We start from the raw sequence: 22506 nt of genomic DNA, 5'->3' as shown, positions 1-22506 counted from the left end.
GCTGATCGACCAGGTTAGAGCCATCAATCGATGTACCAGATACATATAAAACTCTAAATCACGATTCAGAAAGGCAGCTGCTATCTATACATGGTTCTTCTTTCTGCAGCCTAATTAAACCCCGCTCTGATCCCTACAGGTGGATCCCCATCATCTTTGTCCAGGAAGAATAAGAAGAAACCATGGCGGTGGAACACGCCGACGACGCTACTAAATTTGGATCGTCCATGTCATCCTATTTGCCTTTGCTTGTCTTCCACCATCAACCTGCTGACGACCAAGCACAGGACAATGAAGACGAGATGCTCATGTTCAGCATATCCAAGCAAAGCCTGCACAGGAACATGGAGCGTGGCCATGTAACCACAGGCAACAGCAGCATGTACTGCTGGAGCACTCCACAAGGCTGGATACTCCTCGCCCAAGACCACGACACGGTGTGTTCGGCTTGTCTGTGACCGGCGACAAGCTTCCCTTGCCGGATATCGTAGAGGAGGAGCACCAAATCCCAGACCATTCCAAGTGTCTGCTCTCCCACAAGAACCCAGCTCACCCAGGATGTGTCGTTGTGCTCTTCAGTCGTGTCGCGCCTGAGCTCTGGTATTGCCACACCGCCACCGGCGACGACAACAGCAGTAGCAGGTGGAGACACTGCACCTATGACGTCGGTAACTATCCATCTATACCAAAACCACAAAAGGGGAAGAAGGCACGTCGTCGTCGCCGTCCTATCAAGAATGTCATCGGCAACATGGCTTCCTTCAGAGGGAAAATCTACTTTAACAAATCTAAAGGAGACATATGCGCCATAGATTTCTCGTCCTGCAGCTGCACTTCATCGGCAAATCACGACGACCGGCCTAAGTTCCAGAAATTTAGCATCCATTTGGTCGATCTCCCTGAAGGATTGTCCTCGGGCACACATTGGTTTGTTGAGTCGCATGATCAACTCTTTGTAGTCACCATTGGCTTTGTTGATTTTAATCCAAACAACATTGGCGCCATAGAGGTGCACAGGATGGAATTTTCCCTCCTCAACACAAGACTGTTGGCACAGGGTGCAAGACATTGGCGACGTTGTGTTTCTCTTGGAGGATTCAAACATGGCGGCTTCTTGCCCAGCGAGCGCTCTGGGACTGAAAGCAAACCAGATATTCTTTATGAAGAATTTTATGGATGATGATGGTGACTTGTGCATTTTTGACTTGGAAACAAACACCCAAGAGATTATCCAAGTCCACAGCCGTGAAGATTTGATTCTTTTCCGCAAACCTTTCTGGATTGTGCCACCTAGCTAGATAGCTATGTACCCCAACATATACATTATTTCTTGCCATTTACTTTTTACTTATGTAAAGAAAAATCATATATATACCCACAATTATGTAAGTTAGTATACAAATATGAAGCATATATATCACCGGTTTCATGTTATGGCAGGGTATGTTTTGATAGGATTTTTTAAAATATAAGAAACTTGTCCATACTTTCTAATCTTGAATTTGCTCTAACTCCATCTATAGAGGTACATGCACACGTGTGTGAAAGTAGAGCCCTATGTTTGGAAACACGATACTTACATTGTTTTATATATTTTCTGACTCCACTTCTAAAATTTGTGTGTGTTCGATCGGCTGATTTGCATTACCCATTGATTATGTAGTATGCAAGATAATAAATATATAGTATCATAAAAAAATTATTTGGGACGGTCTCTCTTCATGACTTTTATATTTTGCAATTTACAGTATGAATTGAAGTTATATGAATTATTAAAAAATATTATGGTTACCCCAATATGATTTCGTGGCAACTTAAAAGGCCATAGCGTGAAACTGAACATGCTACACTCGAGGCATAATAGCCTCATAGCAAAACATATGGAGCAGTAACGCAGTATCATTAGCTAAGACTGAATTAATTGGCAAAGGAGGCCAACAGTAACAAACAAGAGTCTAGTAAAGAAACCCGACTGAGTTAAACAATTAAGCCCGTCTAGCTCAGTCGGTAGAGCGCAAGGCTCTTAACCTTGTGGTCGTGGGTTCGAGCCCCACGGTGGGCGTTTTTATTATTTTTTTAATCTTTATCTCCCTTTTACCTTTCCTGTTACCACTTCCGTTTTTTCTTTTATAATCTTATCTCCCTTTATCCTTCCTGTTACCCCTCGCGGGAAATCTTTTAGATCATCGCCAAAAGTATTATCTCCCTTTTACCTTTCCTGTTACCACTTCCGGTTTTTCCTTTTTAGGCCTTGTTTAGTTTCGAAAAAATTTCGGATTTCGCTACTGTAGCACTTTCGTTTTTATTTGACAAATATTGTCCAATCATGAACTAACTAGGATAAAAAGATTCGTCTCGTGATTTACAGATAAACTGTGTAATTAGTTTTTGTTTTTGTCTATATTTAATGCTTCCTGCATGTGCCGTAAGATTCGATGTGACGAAAAATCTTAAAAACTTTTTGGATTTCGGGGTGAACTAAACAAGGCCTTAATCTTATCTCCCTTCATCCCACTTGCGGTGAAATCTTTTAGATCATCGCCAAAAGTAAGTCCAAATCCAATATCAAAACATAATCAATTCCATGCAAGTATATATCTTTTACAGGTGCCAGCTCAAAGGAAATTCGTTATGTCTTTTTCCAATAAGCCCAAATCCAATATAAAAAAAACACGATAGTGCATGCAATAACATTTTACAGGTGCGAGTTGAATCAAAATTCGTGGTGCTTAATTGTTACTGATTATCGTAATAAAAAATACAAATACAAATACTATAGTCCCACCAGTTTTACAAAAAAATTTAGATTTCGATACTGTAGCATTTTTATTTTTATTTGACAAACATTGTCCAATTATAGAGTAACTAGGTTTAAAAAATTTGTCTCGTGATTTACAGATAAACTATACAATTAGTTTTTGTTTTCATGTATATGCATGTGCCAAAAAATTCGATATGACGGGGAGTTTAAAAAATTTGTCTCGTGATTTACAGATAAACTATACAATTAGTTTTTGTTTTCATGTATATGCATGTGCCAAAAAAATTCGATATGACGGGGAATCTTGAAATTTTTTGGAAACTAAACAAGGCCTAAATTGAACCAAATGTAAGTTTAAGAGGTAATCTCGACATATGCTAAACTTGAAAGGGAGTAATTTGCTCGCAAAAAAAAAAAGGGAGTAATTTGGACTTTTCCTTCAAAATTTATCCAAAACGATTTCTTTTACTAACATAGAGGGAGTATAATGCTATGAATAACAAGACATAACAATAACATTTCTTTTCTGCTCATCACGTTTGTAGATGCGATACAGCAGTTCCATGGGAACACCACCAGATACAATCCAATATCTCATTTCCTTGTGTACTCTAGCTATAGTATCTTTTCTGTTGTATACTTCCACGTAATAATCGATTAATAAAGAATGCAAAAAAAAATGATAATGGTTTTTCTGTCTCTCAACTCAAGAGTACACATCCAGATGACTGTGAGAACGAAGATACTCATCAGACACGGCCTCCGGTGGCGGAGGCGATGAACGACAGCAACGGGTTCCCGGCGGCACCACCAGCAGCCTGGTCAGCCTCGTCGAGGAACAGGTCCTCAGGCACGCGGCACGCGCCGTGGGCACACACGACCGCCGCACCGAGCGCGAGCGCGGAGAAGATGAGCGAGCCCACGGACGTGAGGAAGACGACGAACGCGGACGCGGCGACGAGGCCACCCAGCACCTCGCGGTCGGAGAAGGTGCGGCCGAACGCGGCGACGGGCGGCGCGTCGGCGGGGCGGAGCACGTAGAGGAGGCACCACGCCGCCAGCAGCGCCAGCAGCGCGGCCAGCGAGAACGGGTGCGCCAGGAGCGACGCGGCCAGGCACAGCGCGGCGACCGCGGCGTAGTTGACGCGGAAGTAGGCCAGGTTCTTCCGGAGGCGGGAGGTGGCCTCGGCCAGGGTGTCTGGGCGGGAGAGCGCCGAGCGGTCCGCCAGCTCGGACCACGGGCGCGCGCCGGAGAGCGCGCGGCGGGTGCTGTCGAGGAGGCGCGAGAGGAAGGCGCGGATCGCCGCTGGGTTGGTGGTGGCGTCGGCGGCGGCGTCCGCGGAGGAGAGGGACGTGGGCGCGGGGGATGGTGCGGCGGCCGGGACGACCGTGGTGGGGAGGAGCGGAGGCGAGGCCGCGGCCATGGCGATCGGCGACGGCGATCTGTGTGTCTCGGCGGGTTTGGTGGATCTGAGGAGAGGACGCGCAGAGATGGAGATGGAATACAAATGGGCCGCCGCGTCAACCGCACCGACACACAGGTCAACGCTTCACCACGGTGCATGTTTTTTATTTCTTTGTTTTTTTTTTTTGGTGAGAATGGCGTATAAAAACTAATTCTACAGACATATATTTTCGACGAATATTTTTTTTCCTGTTGGCTCTGTCCAGAGCTGCTCATTATGTAACAGGAGGGGGGAAACACAACAGCAAACTATGTACAAATTTTAGTTTGTATAGTTAAAAAAAACATATAATTTGATTTCAGTCTTGTTAGAAAAAGGGCTATGTAGTTGCCAAGAAAATAAGCAAAGTGCTTTACTAAAAAAAACAATGGTTCGGTGGAGACGCAATATCACAACGGCAAAACACTAGTCTGAAGCAACAACTAGTGGCTATTAAATTTCTCGGTTACCAGCCTTATGTCCACTGTAACTGTAGGGCTGTAAAACAACACTACCGTTGGCAGATTTTCGCTAGATTAACAAACAAGACACCATTTGAAGATACGGTTACCATACCCGATGGACCAGCAACCAAGATAATAATCTCAAGCCAAGAACAAGATAGCACAAGCATGCCATGTGGCACTCAACACAAGTCTGGGTCCCAGTTCCAGTTCCACACAACAGTTATCGATTCTCAGTTCAGCACCAATTGACCTTGTTATTAACAGGCAATAGCCATGGCATTATGCACCATGAATTTCCTTTATTAAAGATACGGGCCTCAAGTCTAGAAGGTGGAGCCATTCCAACCGAAGTCCGAGCCCTGCATGATTCATTACAATGAATGTATCAGTGCACACAATTAGCATGGCATTGTTGAGAATATGCTGACAGTGAAGATCTTAAAACCATCTACGTAGGGCACAAGAGGATGCAAAACAAAGGAGATGGAATGGAACAACAGGTGGTTATTTACATGATCTATTCTTGATGCAAAGCATGCAAACATTGAGCATTTTCTTGTGCAGGATTAGCCTAACAAACAACAAAATCAATATGAGAACTTTGGTAAAGGTTAAAAGGACCCACGAGTGAGCACTCAATAAGAAACATTGGCCGCCTACCTTTGAGTCATTGAACTTGAGGTAGAAGCGCGACTTGGGAACAGACAGCTTTGACTCCAGGATAGAAGCAATGCCAGCACTAAGCTTCTTATTCACATTAGGGCTCAGGCCTCCGATGGAAACGAGCTCACCGTAAGCTGCAGGCTCCTGGGTACCTCCAAATGCCATAGGAACTGAACCTTTGAGAACAACCATCACATACTGTGGGAGGAATACCATTCCAGTTAGCTCCTCAAGATGATAGTACTCAAGAGAAATGGCTTCATCCAAATAACTCAAGAGCAGAGAAACAATAAAAGCTAAAGTTCAGTAATTTGAGCCTAGCACCACAGGTCAACAACCACGAATCCAAATAATGTTAGTATATGAGAATGAGACCAGCATAGTCAGGTTATTAACACAATGTATTCACTATTCAGAGAGGTCAGTTTTGTCCTTGATAGTAGCTAAGCAGCTGCCTGACTACCACTAAATGGACTAAACGACTAACAGAAGATGAAAAGCTGTGATCTCTAGTACAGGGCATAAAAATTTGGGTACTGAACTACATAGCAAAGCAGCTGGATGAGTAACACTAACACAAAGTGACCAATAAATTCAATTTCCATCTATGTAAAATTGATGGCTGCAGTACTAGGGTAACATAAAGGAAAAGCACACGCAGCCCATGGTCCACATATTTAACAGCACTTGAGATTAGTGCCAAAGAAAGGTATACACCAGAGGTTGCTGGTTGATAGAAATCTGGTCCAGAAAAACTGCAGGCATAGACTTTCATCAGTTAGTTTCAGTTAGTTTGCTGTAACTACATCTGTTAAATTGGTAGACGAATGGTTTGGCATTTCTTGTACTGAGTGATCACAATGGTCAGTATATCAGTCCCACATAGACAGTGGGTGTGAAATCTGATACTGAGTTATCTAGTTGTCTTCCTCAATGTTGAAAATATTAAATAAAAAATGCAGTTTAATTATATATGAACTCAATTTAAGAATGTCCACGATATGCAGGAGATTGCGGTCCCATCCTAGGGATTCTCTAAGTGAGTTCAGTGAGAATCAACATTGGGGTGTCCATAATGCACCTAGAGGGTATTCCCCCAAAGTAAAAGCCTAGAGGTAAAAATCCGCATTGAAGTATTTACCAAAGAGAAACATTGGGAGATTTACTGATTCAAACAAATTCTCTTTAAACTAACATCAATAAACACAGTCAATTGATTGATTGACTGAGAGCATACAGAAAGGTGTCAGCAGCGATGCACACCCTGCTCAAAACCCTAACAGATTGCCAAGTGCCAGAACCCTTGAGAACAACCATCATGTAATGTGGGAGGACAACCATTCCAATTAGTTCCTAAAGATGATAGTACTCAAGAGATATGGCTTCATCCAAATAAGTCAAGAACAGAGAAATAATAAAAGCTAAAGTTCAGTAATTTGAGCCTAGCACCACAGGTCACCCAACCAGGAATCCAAATAGTTAGTACGAGAATGAGGTTAGTGTGGTCAGATTATGAATATTCAAACTTTCAGAGAGGTCATTTTTATCCTTGATAGTAGCAAAGCAGCAGCCTCAACTAACACTAAATTTACTACACAACTAACAGAAGATGAAAATTTGTGGCCTCTAGTATGGGGCATAAAAATTTGGGTACTGAACTACATAGCAAAAGAGCTGCTTGAGTAACACTAACACAAAGTGACTGATAAACTTTCAAATTTGATCTATGTAAAATTGATGGTTGTACATGCAGCCCGTCCATGGTCGACATATTTAACAGCACTTGATATTAGTGCTGAAGAATGTTATACACTAGGGGTTCTAGTTGATAGAAATAGTCCAGAAAAAACTGTGAGCATAAGATTATCATCAGTGTCAATATACCACATTCAATAATCAGATTGGAAGGATAATGAAAGTAGTAGGTGAATGGTTTGGCATTTCTTGTACTGCATGATCACAATGGTAAGTATATCAGTTCTACATAGACACTAGGGATGCAGTCTCATACTTTGAGTTATCTAATTGTATTCCTCAATTCTGAAACTATTAATGAAAAACAACTACAGTTTAGTTATATATTATATATGAACTCAATTTAAGCATGGCCATTATATGCAGAAATCACAGTCCCATTCTAGGGATTGTAGGCTGTGCCATGTGAATATTATCAAAGTTGGAGTGAGTTCAGTGAGTATGAGCACAGGGGGCGTCCATACTGCACCTAGAGGATATTCCCCCAAAAATAAAAAGCCTAGAGGTAAAAATCCCCATTGCAGTATTTACCAAAGACTAGAAATATTGGGAGATTTACTGATTCACACTAATTCTCTTTAAACTAACATCAACAAACACGATCAATTGATTGATAAGGTGCAGCAAGGCGTCGTACAGCGATGAACATCCTGCTCAAAACCCTAACAGAGATTGTCAAGCGGAAAGTGCCAACTAAAAAAAAAGGAAGCATAATGTCCACCAACCAAATAGACCCACAGTCTACAAGAGGCTACACAAGCAACAAGATAGAAGGAACCAGAGGGGAAGAGAGAAGTCCGGGGGGCAGGGGAAGGCGGATGCTTACGGCCTCTGGCTTGCCGATGATGTCGGCGACGGACTTGGAGGCTTCGGCGAGGATGGCGGAGGTGTCCACCCCCTCCAGGTTCACGTTGGTCGACACGTTCAGGCACGGCATCCTCGCTCGCTTCCTCTCCGCGTCTGCCTCCGGCTGGCCGCCTTCTCCTCCTTCTGCTCTGCTCCGCTCACTGCTCTCTGTGGTCTCTGCTACTCCGCTCCCTCGCTATCCTCCTACACGGAAAACGAATGGAATCTCCTCTCCTCTGCCTAGTAGGCTAATAATTGGCTGTTTGGGTTGGGCCTGTTTAGTTTCGTCTTCACTATGGGCTCTAGTCTAGCCTATTGTCGGTCTAGTATCCTCATCCTCTTGGCCCAGAGCCCATCGTAGCAAATTTGCAATGTCCGATGATCCCTTGTTCACAAACAACTTCGATTCAGATATCATCGGAGTACACACAACCTCAGGGCAGAGGGAGGTTTGGAGTTCAACAAGCAATTGGGGATGGAGGATCTAGAGAAAGAAGGTCCTAGAAGTTTCCAATTAAAGAAGAGGAAGCTTTTGAGTGAAGAGAGATGTATGGGGGAGGAAGACGAATTGTTCTGTCCTGAATCTTTCGATGCCCCCAACGCTAGCAGTGTTACCTCAAGGCCCATGTACCGAACAGATGCACTTGCACAATGTTGGAACGACCAACTCAGATTCTTCTATTTCAGATAATCACTGAGTTTATATAGTGCTAAAAATGATTACCAGATTTACAGATCCTAGAATGTTGGACAAAATTTCATTTACAGGAAGGATTTCCAGAATGAAATTTACAGGAAGGGATTTTCTATTGGAACACAATTTCCTTTCTTTCTTTTTTTTTTGTTACTATATAACTAAGCTTCCTAGTACAGTTGAAAGCTGTGAGCTCCTACTGGCTACTAGTGTCCAACAGCCAGAACAAGACAGCCCAGCCATCCAACACCATTACAAGTGAAACATCTTCCACAGAGCTACATCAGCTACCTGTTACGCAGGGCTATATATGACCTGCAGCAGTATGCACATTTGTTGCTACGATTACCCTTTACCTGCTGGCTGTGGGAGTGTGGGAGATCAATTGAACAATCGAATCCACATGGTCATATCTGTGCTTTACTCACTATCTGACCAGATAGCCTCCCAAGGTCCACCTTTGCTCCCTAACCTGAAAACAAGGGGAAAAAACAATTGTAAAATTTAAGACTTCCATGCTGCTTCTGTTCAAGACTCCAGTACAGGAAAATATTTCCTTTTCCTCAAGTCTGAACTTAGTAGTAGTTCACAATTTATATGATTGTAAGATAAGGACCTAGACAGTTAATACTCTTCTACTTAATGTACAACTTCTGCTGGTTATTTACATGTAATTGTCGTTAGCTGTCAATGATATTGGTTTCCATCTTCCCGTCAAATCACCTAGACATGGTCATTTCTTGTCATTTATCAGTTTAGTATCTGACCAGATTTGCTTCCATGGTCCACCTTTGCTCCCTAACCTGCACACAACAGCAAAATGCTATGAGTCACCAAGGTTTACGCTATCCAAATTTTCAGAAAAGGAGTAGCTGGAACATCAGGCACTACCTCCAAAATCCAGCCGCTGCTCTCAAGCTCATAAAAAGAACTAGACCAGACCAAACACCACCAAGACCAAGCTTAGGAGCAGCAGCAAGTAGGAATGCTGATGAAACAGCCCCAACAAAGAACTGAGAAACACAGATGCCGAAAATTGTAAGCACGCCATAATCCCGCTACGTTTAGTTATGACAACCTAATGAGGGATACAATAGAAAACGATATCCATACCATAGAGTATGCAGCATAGGCGAAGTCAGACACGCCATAGTACAGCCCGTCGATCACGAATGCAATAGCATTTATTGGCTGAGAAACAGTGACAAACTGCAAGAGTTCATATTGTCAAAATGAGCATAAAGAATCATGCTTTACTTCTGAAAGTCAGGTGCTTTATTCCAATTATTCTTCATTACCCAGACTCCAGATTTGGCAATGTCTAAAACTGCCCGATCATTTGTGAACAGCACAGAGAAAGACCCAAACCCAAAGAACAGAACCACAGCCAGTGCAATTCCAGTTACACCTCCAATCTACATTTATAACAAAACATATCAGCAAGCAGCTTATGACTGGAGGTAAGATATTCCGGCAGCATTTCTGAATTTCAAAGTGCTTTATTAACCTGCAGAACTCTGTATAAAACCAAACGAGCCTGCTTGTAATTCCCTTTTGCATATTCACTCGCAAGTAGAGCCTGCATTGCACTATGGACACTTTAAAACAGAACACATACTAAGACCCTAGACGAGAAATGTCACATAATGTAAAATGTACAGACCTGCCCAGCCAGAGCTAGCGCATCATTGAGCAGAGAAATTGTCAGCCACACTTGCAAGCACAACTGATGGCCGGCCATTGGAACAGGCCCTTGTCTTGCAGCCAGCGATGTCGACAGTGTCATGGTCAGGAGTACTGCAATAGTCCTGCCAATCAGAAGTCCACCTACAGAATAGTTTCCAGTTAAAGTGGCTATCATGGCCTCATGGAGCTCTGCTCTGAACTAGTTACCTATAATTTGGAGTATGTTAAAGATTAATAAAGTTGCAACATAAAGTTTTAGCAACAAAAGAAGCCTGTCCTGTATCAATACTTGTTAGTAAATATTTAGAGCATCCACCAACCTGATTTTAGATAACGTATGATTCCACCACCAATTACATTTCGGGAAAAGAGTACTACTTTACTATTCAGCTTCCAGAGGAGGATGCAAGCAATCACATACCTGACAACAGGCAGATAGTTGTACCAAGGATTTAGTTCTCATGGGTGCAGTTACGGAGATGAAAAAGGAGGAATTAAGACAATCCAACAAAGGAAACACATGAAATTCTTAAAATGAATTCAACATACTCTGAGGTCACTGTTGCCAAGGCAGCACCTCTAACTCCTAAACCAAGTGGAAAAACAAGTATGGCGTCAAGTATGACGTTTATGAGGTTGCCAACACCTGCATCCAGAGTGCTTAAATCTTTACTTTTGTCATTTGCAGGAACATAAAGCATCATAAATAAGACAATCATACAGCAAACTTCTCAGAACTTTTTCGCGAACATGCCCTCATGGCATGTGTTTCATTAAGGAGAAGCAGAAGCAGCCACAGTACAACAAACTCTGGTAAGACAACAAACTTCTCAGAATTTGCATTTGTAGTAGCAATCACATCCTAAATCTTATTGTCACTCATTAGTGGGGAACTTTAAATCTAAAATTGATAACATTTGCAGGTCCATTATTGTTAAATTTCTAGATGACCACTGTACTAGGTGTACAGACCACTGCAGTGACAACTACATGCACAAGTCATTTCATCCTGAAACTTGCTTATAAGAAATGCATAAATTGCAACAATTCACATGGTCCAGTTTGTTCATTCAGCAGATAAAAGAGTTTGTACAATCTTTACCCACAGCATATAAAGGTGTTTTCGTATCCATGAGCCCACGAAATGCACCCTGTGCAGCAAGTGCTATCACAATCGGTGGAGCACCATATGCCCTAAATGTAAGAAATTGCTCAGCTGGTATTCGCATTGGAGAATCCTGCATAGATAATATACAACACATGAGGTTTGACAGTGAGTAAAGATACTTTAAGGACTACAAATAATAAAAAACTGGGGGTCAAATGTCAAAACTAAAATAAAGAGTTAGTATTACAGTTAGTCATGGTCCTCAATTCAACAAGTAATACCAGCTATATGTCTATATGACAGGTACATGATACCTTTATTTTAAAGAAACATAGCTAGAGGATGAAAGTTTTTGGGTGGTGTAATTGTCTAACTGATGCAACATTTCCTCATGAAGATAACAAAAAGTACTGGCTAAGCGGACAACCAACTGGCCGTCAAGTAGTCAATACTAAAGTTCTGAGAAGTGAAAGAAATGAAGCTATTTTTATACTTACAATAGGTATGCCGATCATGTCCATTAGTGTTCCTGATCCAAAATTCAGTGCCACAGTTTCCATCAGCCCAATACCAGCAGCTAAAGCCAGTGATGTTGATACTGCTGGAAGAAACTTCCTTTTCTGGGTCAACTCCTCAGGAGACCTTGGAAAGTCGTATCCTAAGTGAGAACTAAATATCGGGTTAGTGTAACACAAATAGTGGGGTTATTTTCAACAAACACTCCAATCTTCAGCAGCTTACCTTCTCTTGACCCAGCAGAATCATCATCCACTGCCTGCTGCTCAGCAACAAAGGATGTGGTCACGTTAAGCAAGGGCACATTAAACAGCTTTGACACCAAATTGAACACTGAAATTGATACACCAACAGCAGCAAGTTCGGCAGAACCTGATGACACAAAATATACGGGTGTTTAAACATCAGTAGATGCTCATTGATAAAATTAATTAAACAGGTGCTGGGGCTCATGGACTAGGAAAAGCAGGAAAGATCAATGAAACGTTTCCATCTGTAGCATGAGATTTGCATCAGCACTCAGCAGTCCACAAACCGCCCCCCGGAAAGGCAGAAACTGAGGAAAAGGGGAAAGCTTTGCTTCACCTATGTGACCGACGAAGGCGGTGTCGACGAGCGCCGCGATGGGGTCGGCGGCGAGCGCGAGGGCGGCGGGCAGGGCGATGCTGAGAATGTCCAGCCCGATCGTATCCAGAGCAAACCATCCCTGCGGCCCGCGCCCCTGTTCCCCCTCGCCGTTCTTGGCCTCCTGCGGAGATGGTGTTTCCTCCTCGACCACGGCAGCTTGCTTCCCGCTACATCGAGGGGGCCAACGGCGGCGGCGACGCTGTGCGAGGCAGGCGCGAAAGGAGGCGCGGCTGAGCCGTGATGACGGGGTCAGGGTGAGAGCGAAGGCAGCCGCCCTCACCGTCACCAGCGGCGAGGTCACCATGCGCGCGCGCGAGCGAGAGGAAGAATATCTCGCCTCCTATTCAGCCAAATGGTTACAAATGCAAAGAATTCCACCAAAAAGAATGTTGTAATTCTTCTAGAAAGCACTATATGTACAATCCCTATTATATTTCAACTAGGATTTAAATCGGTGGATAAAGAAAAACCACTCTTTTTTTCTTCTTCTCTGCAAACTACAATCGTGTAGGATTACCAAGCGTGGTTTGCTGTCCACCGATTGGCATTTGAAGCATAATGTCCATTTGGCACGTGTGGTCTTGGCGATGCTGATGCTGACTGCTTCAATGTAGACACGTCAGAAAGCTGACAATTTTGGAATATTTTTGCGTGAACCATGGCCGTGCAATTGGATTCCAATGGGTAATGGCCCTCATGAGGAGAAGGTTTTCAGACGAACCAAATGATATGTGTGGTTCTTGGAGCAATTCTGCCCAACAGATCTTTGGAGATTGCTACTCGCCTTCAATGATCATTTCAAAAAAATTTCAGTCTAAACGTGCTTATGCACGATCGCTAAAAAAACATTTCAGTTTAATTAAAGTGCCCTTTGCTAAAGAAGTGTATACCCCCTCTAGTCATCACTACACTAGTTTTAACGATTAATTAATACCCTAATAATAGTATAAACATACTAAGAAATGATCGCAAAAAAAGTATTAATGATTTTAACTGTACCATTTTCAACATATTAAAATTTACAACATTCCAAAAAAAATATGGACAAAATCCAAAAGAAAGTTAAAAAAAACAAAACAAAAAAGTACATGTTGTCGTGATGGGCCGTGATGGGCCTTATGTGGAATTAGTTCAACGAGCCCAACACACTGCCCCCACTCGTCTTCACCAGAAACCCGCCGCCGCCGGTTTGGTCCCCGTCGTCCCCGTCCCCGTCCCCATCTCCGGCCACCACTAGCTTCCGACCCGTACCAACGCCCTTCGCCCCTACCTCAACATTGCTAGCAGGAAACTCTCCCAGACCGAGGGACGAATCCAGAGGGTGCATGCATGAGGTTCGCGGGCTGGTACCTGAAGATTGCGGCGGTTGGGGCCTCCATTGGCGCCGCCATGGAGCTCTTCATGATCCACACGGGCTTCTGTACGTTTCTCCCTCCCTGATCTGCCCAGCATCCAACGCCCCTCACCTTTGTAATTTGTTTCTGATCTCTAATAATCAGTCACGCTTAAATCAATTATTAGTGGCTGTCCATTTGAGAGCATGCATCCAGTCCCCTCTTTTTTTAACCTGTAGGTAGCTTTAGGTAGATTGCGAAGTTTTCGAATTTTCAACTGCAGCATTGCTGCACTTCTAGATCCAATTGGCAGTTTCATTTTTCCTGCCATCCAAATTCAGACCAGCTGATGGTTGACGATGAAACTGTTGGGCTTCTTTAAGTCACTGGGTAATTGCCAAAGTACCCCCAAATTACCACGAATCAACAGTTGTTGGTTCAGTGCATCTTCCTATGTAACAACAATCCAAACTTCTGATCCTTTGGTGGCCACACAACGAGTTCAGATTGCCTAGTACCATTCATCCTGTCAGGCTCTCTATTTTTTAGTTTTGCATAGGAAGGTCTCTTACATATATCTATCTTTTTTTCTCCATGGTTATATGCTACAGATGATAAGGTTGTTGTCTTGGAGTCAGAAAAACGAGCTTGGGAAAGCAGTCCAGAGGCCCAAGCTATGAGGGAAGCCCTGAACCCATGGCGCAAGCATGATGAGCAACAGAAGAAATAGTCATGAGTTATGTGTCCTGTCAAGTAATTGTATCCTCCATTTGTAGGCCCTTGAACGAGGTAATATGAATGCGAGTCTTTTGCTGGTGAATAATTTGTACTACATTTTGGAAATTGCTGGATGCCTAGATGGATGGTACCTTCCAGGAAAGGTTTAAGGGACATAGGTAACAGAGTTATTTCTTTTTTCAAGGGAACAAACTATACACTTTCAGACTGGATTGCACTTGTTATGTGTTTGTTGGGTATCATAATAAGGGGTACCCAAATCTGAGCAACAAAAAACGCGAAGAAACATACTAATTACAATCATCAGGGCCTCGGACGCAAGTTCCGACTCGCCCGACCTCTCAGGGCCTCGGACGCAAGCTTCGACTCGCCCGACCCCTCAGGGCCTCGGACGCAAGTTCCGACTCGCCCGACCCCTCAGGGCCTCGGACGCAAGTTTCGACTCGCCCGACCCCCCAGGGCCTCGGACGCAAGTTCCGACTCGCCCGACCCCTCAGGGCCTCGGACGCCAGTTCCGACTCGCCCGACCTCTCAGGGTCTCGGACGCCAGTTCCGACTCGCCCGACCTCTCAGGGTCTCGGACGCAAGCTCCGTTTCGCCCAATCCCGTCCAAGGCTCGGGCGCCGGACCCCACTCCACCTGGGCAACAAGACTTCCCCCCGACATGACGGACGCGACGGCCCCCATAACGCGGCAGGGCAAGGCGATGACTGTTTCAACCACCCCAGTCACTGTGGCCTTACCTCTGTCACTATACACCCTTACCCCTGTTCACTGTAGCACACTACCGCACAGTAGAAAGGGAATGGGTGAGGTAAATCAGCACCACTGTTTGTGGTCATTTCCCACTGTTGACAGGATATGCAGCAGTACCGGCGATCCGACCCCCGCGACCCCTACAGGGTTCGGTAACCCTCTACAGGAGTAGCCATGCCGTCAGCCATCCCACAAGGACGAGATGGACCAGCCTCAGCAGGGTCGGGACTGTGTTTTCACCATTCAACAGAAGAAATCTACTCTTGTAAAAACCTGTCTTCCCCTTAAGACTATAAAAGGGGAGCCAGGGTTCACAACTGGAAGACACACAAGTCCAGAACACACGCACGTATACACTACCGTCACACTCTTCCAGAGCAGCTACCCGCACTCTTTCCACCACCAAGCCGAGACCTGGGACTTAGCCCTCTCTCGCAACCAGCTTGTACCCCCTACTACAAGCGCCTTTGGGTGCAAGGTTATACAGAATCTACAGCCACACTGGACGTAGGGTATTCTTGGCCCGAACCAGTATAAACTCTCTGTGTCCCACTTGCATCACCATCCGAATTTGGGTAGTCACGCAGACTTATACTCGTCAGTGCCTAGATCGCGAGTCTAGACGCCGACAGTGTTGTTTTAACAATATGACAGCAAAATTGTAGGTATAGGAATAGGCGAAAGTTGTATGTCTGTTTTACAATAATTGAATACTCTGTGGATCCCTCACAGAAGTGTAGTTCCTTTTCGACTATTGCTCAATGAAGTTTAGTTCCTTTTCAACACCTAAGTACTCCATCCTGTCCATTCTTGCAAAAGTTAAACTTTCTGCGTCATATCGTCCTATTTGAAGAACTCATTGATCCCCTGTTTTGCTGTATCAGTATCTCCTTAATAAAGATTGAAAGATAAGCTATTTGACTTCATTTTAGGCAGAAAGTTGAAATGCCAATCAGATCCAATCTCTGAAGTCCTGCATACTTTAAGCCATTAAGTATAACATAAAAACAGTAAACATGGAGCATTTTGCACACAATTCTATTGGACTGGCAACAACACTCTAAACTGACTCATGCTATATTGGGCAAACTTGTTGGTATTCATGCTCTGTGGACTGTGAATGTGTGTTGGTTTTGTACTTTTAACATATCAGCTATTAAACTGTTACTTTCCGATCATCTTGGTTTTGTTAGTATTTTCATTCACATCCTCCAGTTGTAACCCCTCAAATGAAGTAATACAAATGTGATTCTTTTTTGCATTCCAGTGAATATTCTCTCCTACTTCTCTGAAATTGCTGGATGGTAGCTTCCAGGAATGTTTAAGGTTCATAGGCATGTGTCCACACTGGATTCGCTTTGTACCGTGCTATTTAACAATATAATAAGAAAATTATAGGTTCAGAAAGGTGACAAAGGTCCATTTCTTTGCCTGAATCGAATGCTCCATGGGCTCCATACTGAATTATATTTCTTTTCTGGTTACAGCTCACTGGAGTGGTCCATCTAGGACATCCTTCCAAATTTTAGAACTTTCATGTCATTTTCGGCTATTTAGAGAACTCGCTGCCCTCCTTATTTAATGTAAACGTTATTGCCCTGACAAAGATTGAAAGATACGTTATTTGCTCTGAACTCTACCATGTGATACGTCGTTAAGTAGCACTAGCTCACGTCAGAATATTCTTGTCAATCAAACTTTTTTAACTTTGATAATAAATGTATAAGAAAATATTAGGTTGATTATGTAAGGTAGATGTTACTAGATTTACCGTGAGAAGTACTTTCAAAAAGAAAATTTAATGCGTTCCTTTGAAATGCCATGTTTTCATTGGTTGAAATTTCAACCTGTGAACCTTGTTGATGTCCTTAACACCATGTATATGAATCCAACGGTGTACATAACAACAGTAAATACGGACGATTTTGCACATGTCTCAGTCAATCAGTAATAAACTATAAACATTCCAAACTGCCTTCATCCAACCTTGGGCATACTTGTTAGTATTAATCCCAGTAAAGGTAATACTGGTTGTACTTTACACACCAGCTGATAAGCTGATAATTTCCTATCTTCTTGATGTCTCTTGTCACGGTATTCATTTTGTGTATTGTATCTAGCCCATTTCACCTAGAACTAAGCCAATTTTTTGTACAAGCTAACTGTGGTTTGAAATCAGTAAGGAACTGATAAAGGAGTTTCTCTGTTAACTGGAAACTTGGCGAAGGTGCTTCAACTTGACTGGCTAGCAGCAGCATAAGCTGGTTTTGTTCTTATGAATAGAACTATGCTTGATGCTAATCCCAGAAATGTGATGCAAGCCCACAGGAAGAAGGTGGTTGAGTAGCACTTCATCCCCATGCACACAATCGTGGTTTCAACAATGCCAGTGCGGTTATCTGTTGCTGTCATCTTTTGGCCATTTCCATCGTATACCATGGCAGCAATCTGGCCATAGAGGAGTGAGCCCAGTGGGATATTGGTTATTAGGATGTTGTGATTCACCCCAACACTATTTGGTCCAAAGAGCTCAGAGGTCACTGACACTGCTGCAGCAAAGATGAACCCTGAGCTTAGGCCAACTAGTGCTGTTCCTGCTACCAGGGTGCTTGCATCTTGTTGGTTCCACATAAGGAAAAAGGCCATTGGCATGGGGACCAATGCAGCAGCAAGCCACCCTGTGCGAGCAAGTGGCACCTTCCTGTATACAAATTTTAGTTAGGAAGCATGTGATATGATGAGATATATGTTTGTATATAATGCAAAACAGATACCTGTGAAGGATGTCAGGTAGTGCAGAAAGAAGACGACCAAAGAAGGAGGAGGATGAGTAGACAGCAAGTAGCATGGTGAGCTGTGACTGCTGGTGCAATGACTGCGCAATCTGCCCCAAGTTGTTGCTGTATACCAGGCCAACAGTGGCTCCACAGAAGTAGGCTGTGTAGTAGAGCCAGAAGTCCACACACCGAATGAGCTTCTTTGCACTATGTTCTTCACCGAGCGCCACCAGGCGGCCCTTGCCCACTATTGTTCCACAACAATTGCCCTGCATCTGGTGCTCCATTGGTTTTTGTGTCATCGCATTGGACTCCATCTGACGATTGTTACTGGTTAGGAGTGGCTTATGTGGATCATCATGGTTTAGTAGCAATGCAGGGTCAGGGCCATCTGTATCCACATATGAGCAACTGGAGCAGGCAGGGATGATGAGAGGAAGGGCGAGGAGGACCATGGCACCTGTGAGGATGACCCATGCAGTAGAGCTGGTTGCGGTGAAAGATCCAAAGACCACCAGATATATGCCCGTGATGAATGCGAGAATGTAGAGACCAAGGAAGACACGCCTGTCATGCCTGGGCACGCTTTGGAGGTGGCCGTCATTTTTGTGGCAGAGGAGGATCGCTGGGAGTGCAAGAACAGAGACACCAAAAGGGAGGATCGCATTGAGGAGGAGGTATACAGCTGGGGAGGAAGGGGCGAGGGCATTCCCAAAGAGAGTGTAGAAGGCAGCGCTGAGTCCGTTGAAGCTTATTGAGAGGGAGAGGGCTAGGGAGCGGTTGTTTGCAGAGAAGCTGCGTATGCAGAGAACAAAGCAGACTGTGTTGAACCAGCAGATGCTGCACCCTGCTATCAAACAGACCAAGAACACCTGTAGAGGCAACATATGAATCAGAATTTGATCAAATAGTTAAGTTCAATATAAATTGCATGTGATGGCTTTATTGACAATTAAACCTCATTTTTCATCTTGGCTTGAATACGTTCGAGTGAAGTGTTTGCATATTGCAATCAGTTTGTCAAGAAAACCGGCATGCTAACATAGCCTATCTACTGAAAACTGCAGGGTTGATTTCTATGCTGGGAGGTGTATCAATAGGGTGCGGAATGCAGGGTCTCTACTAGAAGAATGTACATCCTTTTTATTTTCCTTTGAAGATATAGTGATGAATGCTTTTAAAATGTGATTGGAATGGGACATCTAATCTCATTTTCCTCAACAATTCCCAGTACCCAGATATGTGGTAGGAATTGAGTAGCTGAGCAGGGAAGTGATGTTGGGTATCAAATACTGTAGTATTTTGTAACGGCACCTTCGCAGTGTGAGCTTAAACTTTGTGATTCCATTTATGTGTTGTGACATGCCCACATATTTCTCCTGAATGTATTGAAGGAAGGTGTGGAGTAGGTGGATGGTGCATCTGTGACTTGTGAGAATGGAATGGCATGCCCCATGCGTGTGTGATGCCGGTGGGGACGTTGTGATCTAGCTGATGTGGTTGCGATGTGTGTTCGTTTGGCAGTGGCTGAGAACGTACCTAACTTTGTGTATGAACTTAGTACTAGTCCTTCAAGACTTCTTAGTTTGGATAAACATAGTGTTGTATCTGGTGTGGTGGGGAAATGAATCTGTGTGGTTTGCTTGTTAATAGAAGCAAGAACAGTTTACGCTTCCCCAGGACCAGGATGTTGATGCCTAGTTGACGGAATATGTTGTCACTGTTTGAAAGTTGGAAAAAAGGGTTTTTGGATTGGGCACACCAATCAATGAACAATATATTTACCAGAAAAAAGGAAACGCATACCGTTTGGACTATGTTTTTTTTTTTAATCAGGTTACTATTAGACAAAAGAAACAGGAGAAGTTTGTGAGAGAGCGCGTGTTGTGCAGGTGGCTCATCTAGCAGTCAAGAGCAGAGCTGAGGCAGAGACTGGTAGGAGAGCTCAGTTAGTTGCAGGTAACATTAGACTGAATTTGAAATGTACTGGTTCTTTGGTTGGTTGTTGATGTAAGTAACTTAACTAATATGCTGGATACTGCGCTGGTTGATGATGGATGTCTAATCCCCGTCTCATGTTTTTGCTCGGCCATTTGTTTGGATTTACTAAGGGAAAATGCGTGAGAACGTGATAGAAAAATGAGAAGAATGCCAAACACTCTGTGATCCTCCCCATTGTTGACCCAGTGATGCTAAACTTTGTGTTGTGTAATGAACACACGCAGTAAAATAATAATAACAAGAAGGAAAAGGGGGAACAAAGAAGGAGAATGGGCTGGTTCTTCGGATAAAAAACGTAAGGAAGGAAGGAAGGAAGGAAGGAAGGAGATGGAGATCCGTTCCAAATTAAAGGCCTGGGGTGCAGTGCAGCTGATGGAGCAAATAAGATATTTGTCCTGTCTTTGCAAGAAAAGGAAAGGAGATGCCACATCAATCAGCTCCAGCCACAACAGCCCACACTGGACTGGAGTAGCTAGCGTGCTTGGTGTTGCTGCCTGCTGGACTGCTGGTCACCGTCCGTCATCCTCAGGCACAGCAAGCTAAGAAAGCCGTCATGGTCGTCGCCGCCACCGACGGAATGACGAGCGGCATGCACAGCACCAATCACACAACCCGCCGGGGCCGGGCCGGGCCGGGCCGGCGGCGTCCTTTTCTGCTCCGCCGCCGGCCATGCATTAATTCCCCATTGCTGCCTCTCGCTCCGTCCCAGACGACGATTCCCCATATATCATCAGACTGTCCATCGTCGCCGTCTAGCTACCGTCCATTCCTATCTTCTTTTACTTTTTTTTTTCGTTATTTATTTCTAGCTATCATTCTCATAGTCATAGACTAAACCAAACGGTGGAGACGTACGGCCGATGAATTGACATATGAAACTATCTACACACTGATAGAATAGATGCCTCCCAAACAAGCACGGTTCGGTTCAACGATCGAACATGATCGAGCTGGCCAATTAAGCAACGACGACAAGGACGACGGCATGTACCGTACGACGTACCAGAGGGTATGGGACGGCGACGGACGCCGCGACGAGGCACAAGTACTGGACGGCGTAGGCGGCGAGGCCCATGGCGGCGGAGAGCATGAGCACGGCGTGGAGCGGCATGTAGAGCAGCGCGAGGCCCGACGACCATCCCAGCGCCTTGCCCATGTCCGACGCCGTGGCCAGGTAGTTGAGCGCCTCCTGGGAGACACCCAGCGACGACTTGAGCGCCGACGAGTAGGCCGAGAAGTCGAAGTTGGTCCCCGTCACCGCCTGGATCCACACCGTCGCCACCAGCATCGCCCACCGCCGCCATGCCTCGCCGCCGTTCCTACCACTACTACCATGCTGATGCTGGCCGCCGCCGCCCGCCGGTTGCGCCATCATGCTCTATGATTGGATTGCAAGCTAAGGCGGCGCGCGCTTCTCTCTCTCCCGACTCCCGCCGCGCGGACAAGCCAAGCGCGCGCGGTGCCTGTCCTGTCCGCACACACCTCTTCCCGTTCCCGCCCGGGCTCTGGCTTTACCTACCTGCTCAACGATCGCCCTGCCTATATTTATACACATACTATATGAGCTTTCCTGTTTGGTAGTCCGTTTCTATTCCATTCCTTTTCAGATATATACACATCATGAGCTTTCAATTTTGTTTTTTTTTTAAAAAAAATGTGACCAAGTTTGTAGACAAATATGTTACTCAATTCATCCCAAATTATAAGACATTTGACTTTTTTTACACTAAATTTGACCATTCGTCTTATTCATTTTTTTTTTTACCAGCACGGACCGGGCGGGTAACGGTCCACCGCGAACTCCCATCTGCCCTGCACCCTCCATGGATGCCGCATTCACAGGACATGCATGGGGTCCCAAAGGGATGTCATCCAGCTCATGACCTAGGCACGACCATAGGTCTTGTTCAGTTGGTAAATTTTTTGAATTTTGAGTTAATATTTGTATTTGTATTTGGTAATTATTGTTTAATTATAGACATAGATTAACTAGACTTAAAAGTTGTCTTAGTTTTTATTTTTATCTATATTTAATACTCCATGCATGTGTCGCAAGATTTGATGTGACGTGGAATCTTGAAATTTTTTAGCATTACGATCAGGGTTTTGTTTTGGCTATTACAAAGTTTCGAAGTCCTCGATTTGTCACATATGTTTATATTTTTTTAGATTTAATCTAAAATTTAACGATGCTATGATTTTAGTTCATCGACAGCGAGATATCGATAATAACTTCGTGATAAGTTGGCTCAGTCTTTCAGTCATTTGTCTTTGTAATTAAGAGTGAAAACAGCTATGGTGCTGCTGTATGTTTTCAAGCAGCCGGCGACTC

At 44.2% G+C, this 22506-nt stretch overlaps 2 protein-coding genes, 1 long non-coding RNA gene, 1 other non-coding gene and 1 pseudogene across 5 annotated transcripts; 2 read left to right on the top strand and 3 right to left on the bottom strand.

Moving 5' to 3' along the window:
• TRNAK-CUU lies at nucleotides 1990-2062 on the top strand. The gene has a single exon. It is a non-coding gene; the product is annotated as a tRNA-Lys (tRNA).
• Nucleotides 3253-4519, bottom strand: LOC8067585 (PRA1 family protein B2). The gene has a single exon (XM_002448826.2). The coding sequence runs from the start codon at nucleotides 4183-4185 to the stop codon at nucleotides 3511-3513; it is 675 nt and encodes a 224-aa protein (XP_002448871.2). The 5' UTR covers nucleotides 4186-4519; the 3' UTR covers nucleotides 3253-3510.
• Nucleotides 4639-8208, bottom strand: LOC8079974 (macrophage migration inhibitory factor homolog). Its single transcript, XM_002448825.2, has 3 exons — nucleotides 7918-8208; nucleotides 5334-5534; nucleotides 4639-5032 (listed from the first exon to the last, which is right to left on the bottom strand). The coding sequence occupies exons 1-3, from the start codon at nucleotides 8026-8028 to the stop codon at nucleotides 4997-4999; spliced, it is 348 nt and encodes a 115-aa protein (XP_002448870.1). The 5' UTR covers nucleotides 8029-8208; the 3' UTR covers nucleotides 4639-4996.
• Nucleotides 8582-21679, bottom strand: LOC8067583 (annotated as a pseudogene). Its single transcript, XR_002453358.1, has 18 exons — nucleotides 21178-21679; nucleotides 18171-19045; nucleotides 17608-18097; nucleotides 15270-15279; nucleotides 13909-14004; nucleotides 12527-12724; nucleotides 12167-12313; nucleotides 11923-12083; nucleotides 11420-11555; nucleotides 10867-10963; nucleotides 10638-10738; nucleotides 10295-10458; nucleotides 10139-10210; nucleotides 9930-10046; nucleotides 9745-9840; nucleotides 9523-9644; nucleotides 9300-9434; nucleotides 8582-9103 (listed from the first exon to the last, which is right to left on the bottom strand). The product of XR_002453358.1 is annotated as an uncharacterized LOC8067583 (transcript).
• Nucleotides 13698-19663, top strand: LOC8067584. The gene is made up of 3 exons (XR_002453359.1): nucleotides 13698-13988; nucleotides 14514-14691; nucleotides 19241-19663. It is a non-coding gene; the product is annotated as an uncharacterized LOC8067584 (long non-coding RNA).

Source organism: Sorghum bicolor, chromosome 5, assembly GCF_000003195.3.
Source record: "Sorghum bicolor cultivar BTx623 chromosome 5, Sorghum_bicolor_NCBIv3, whole genome shotgun sequence".
Classification (NCBI taxonomy): domain Eukaryota; kingdom Viridiplantae; phylum Streptophyta; class Magnoliopsida; order Poales; family Poaceae; genus Sorghum; species Sorghum bicolor.
This window is presented reverse-complemented; position numbering and strand designations above follow the sequence as displayed.

What these genes read in the sequence shown, in the direction of transcription:
- LOC8067585 (XM_002448826.2), bottom strand. Translation starts at nt 4,185, where the DNA reads ATGGCCGCGGCCTCGCCTCCGCTCCTCCCCACCACGGTCGTCCCGGCC.
- LOC8079974 (XM_002448825.2), bottom strand. Translation starts at nt 8,028, where the DNA reads ATGCCGTGCCTGAACGTGTCGACCAACGTGAACCTGGAGGGGGTGGAC. An exon ending in TCATCGGCAAGCCAGAGGCC is followed by an intron (nt 5,535 to 7,917) that starts GTAAGCATCCGC and finishes TTCCTCCCACAG; the next exon opens with TATGTGATGGTTGTTCTCAA. An exon ending in TCAAGTTCAATGACTCAAAG is followed by an intron (nt 5,033 to 5,333) that starts GTAGGCGGCCAA and finishes TGAATCATGCAG; the next exon opens with GGCTCGGACTTCGGTTGGAA.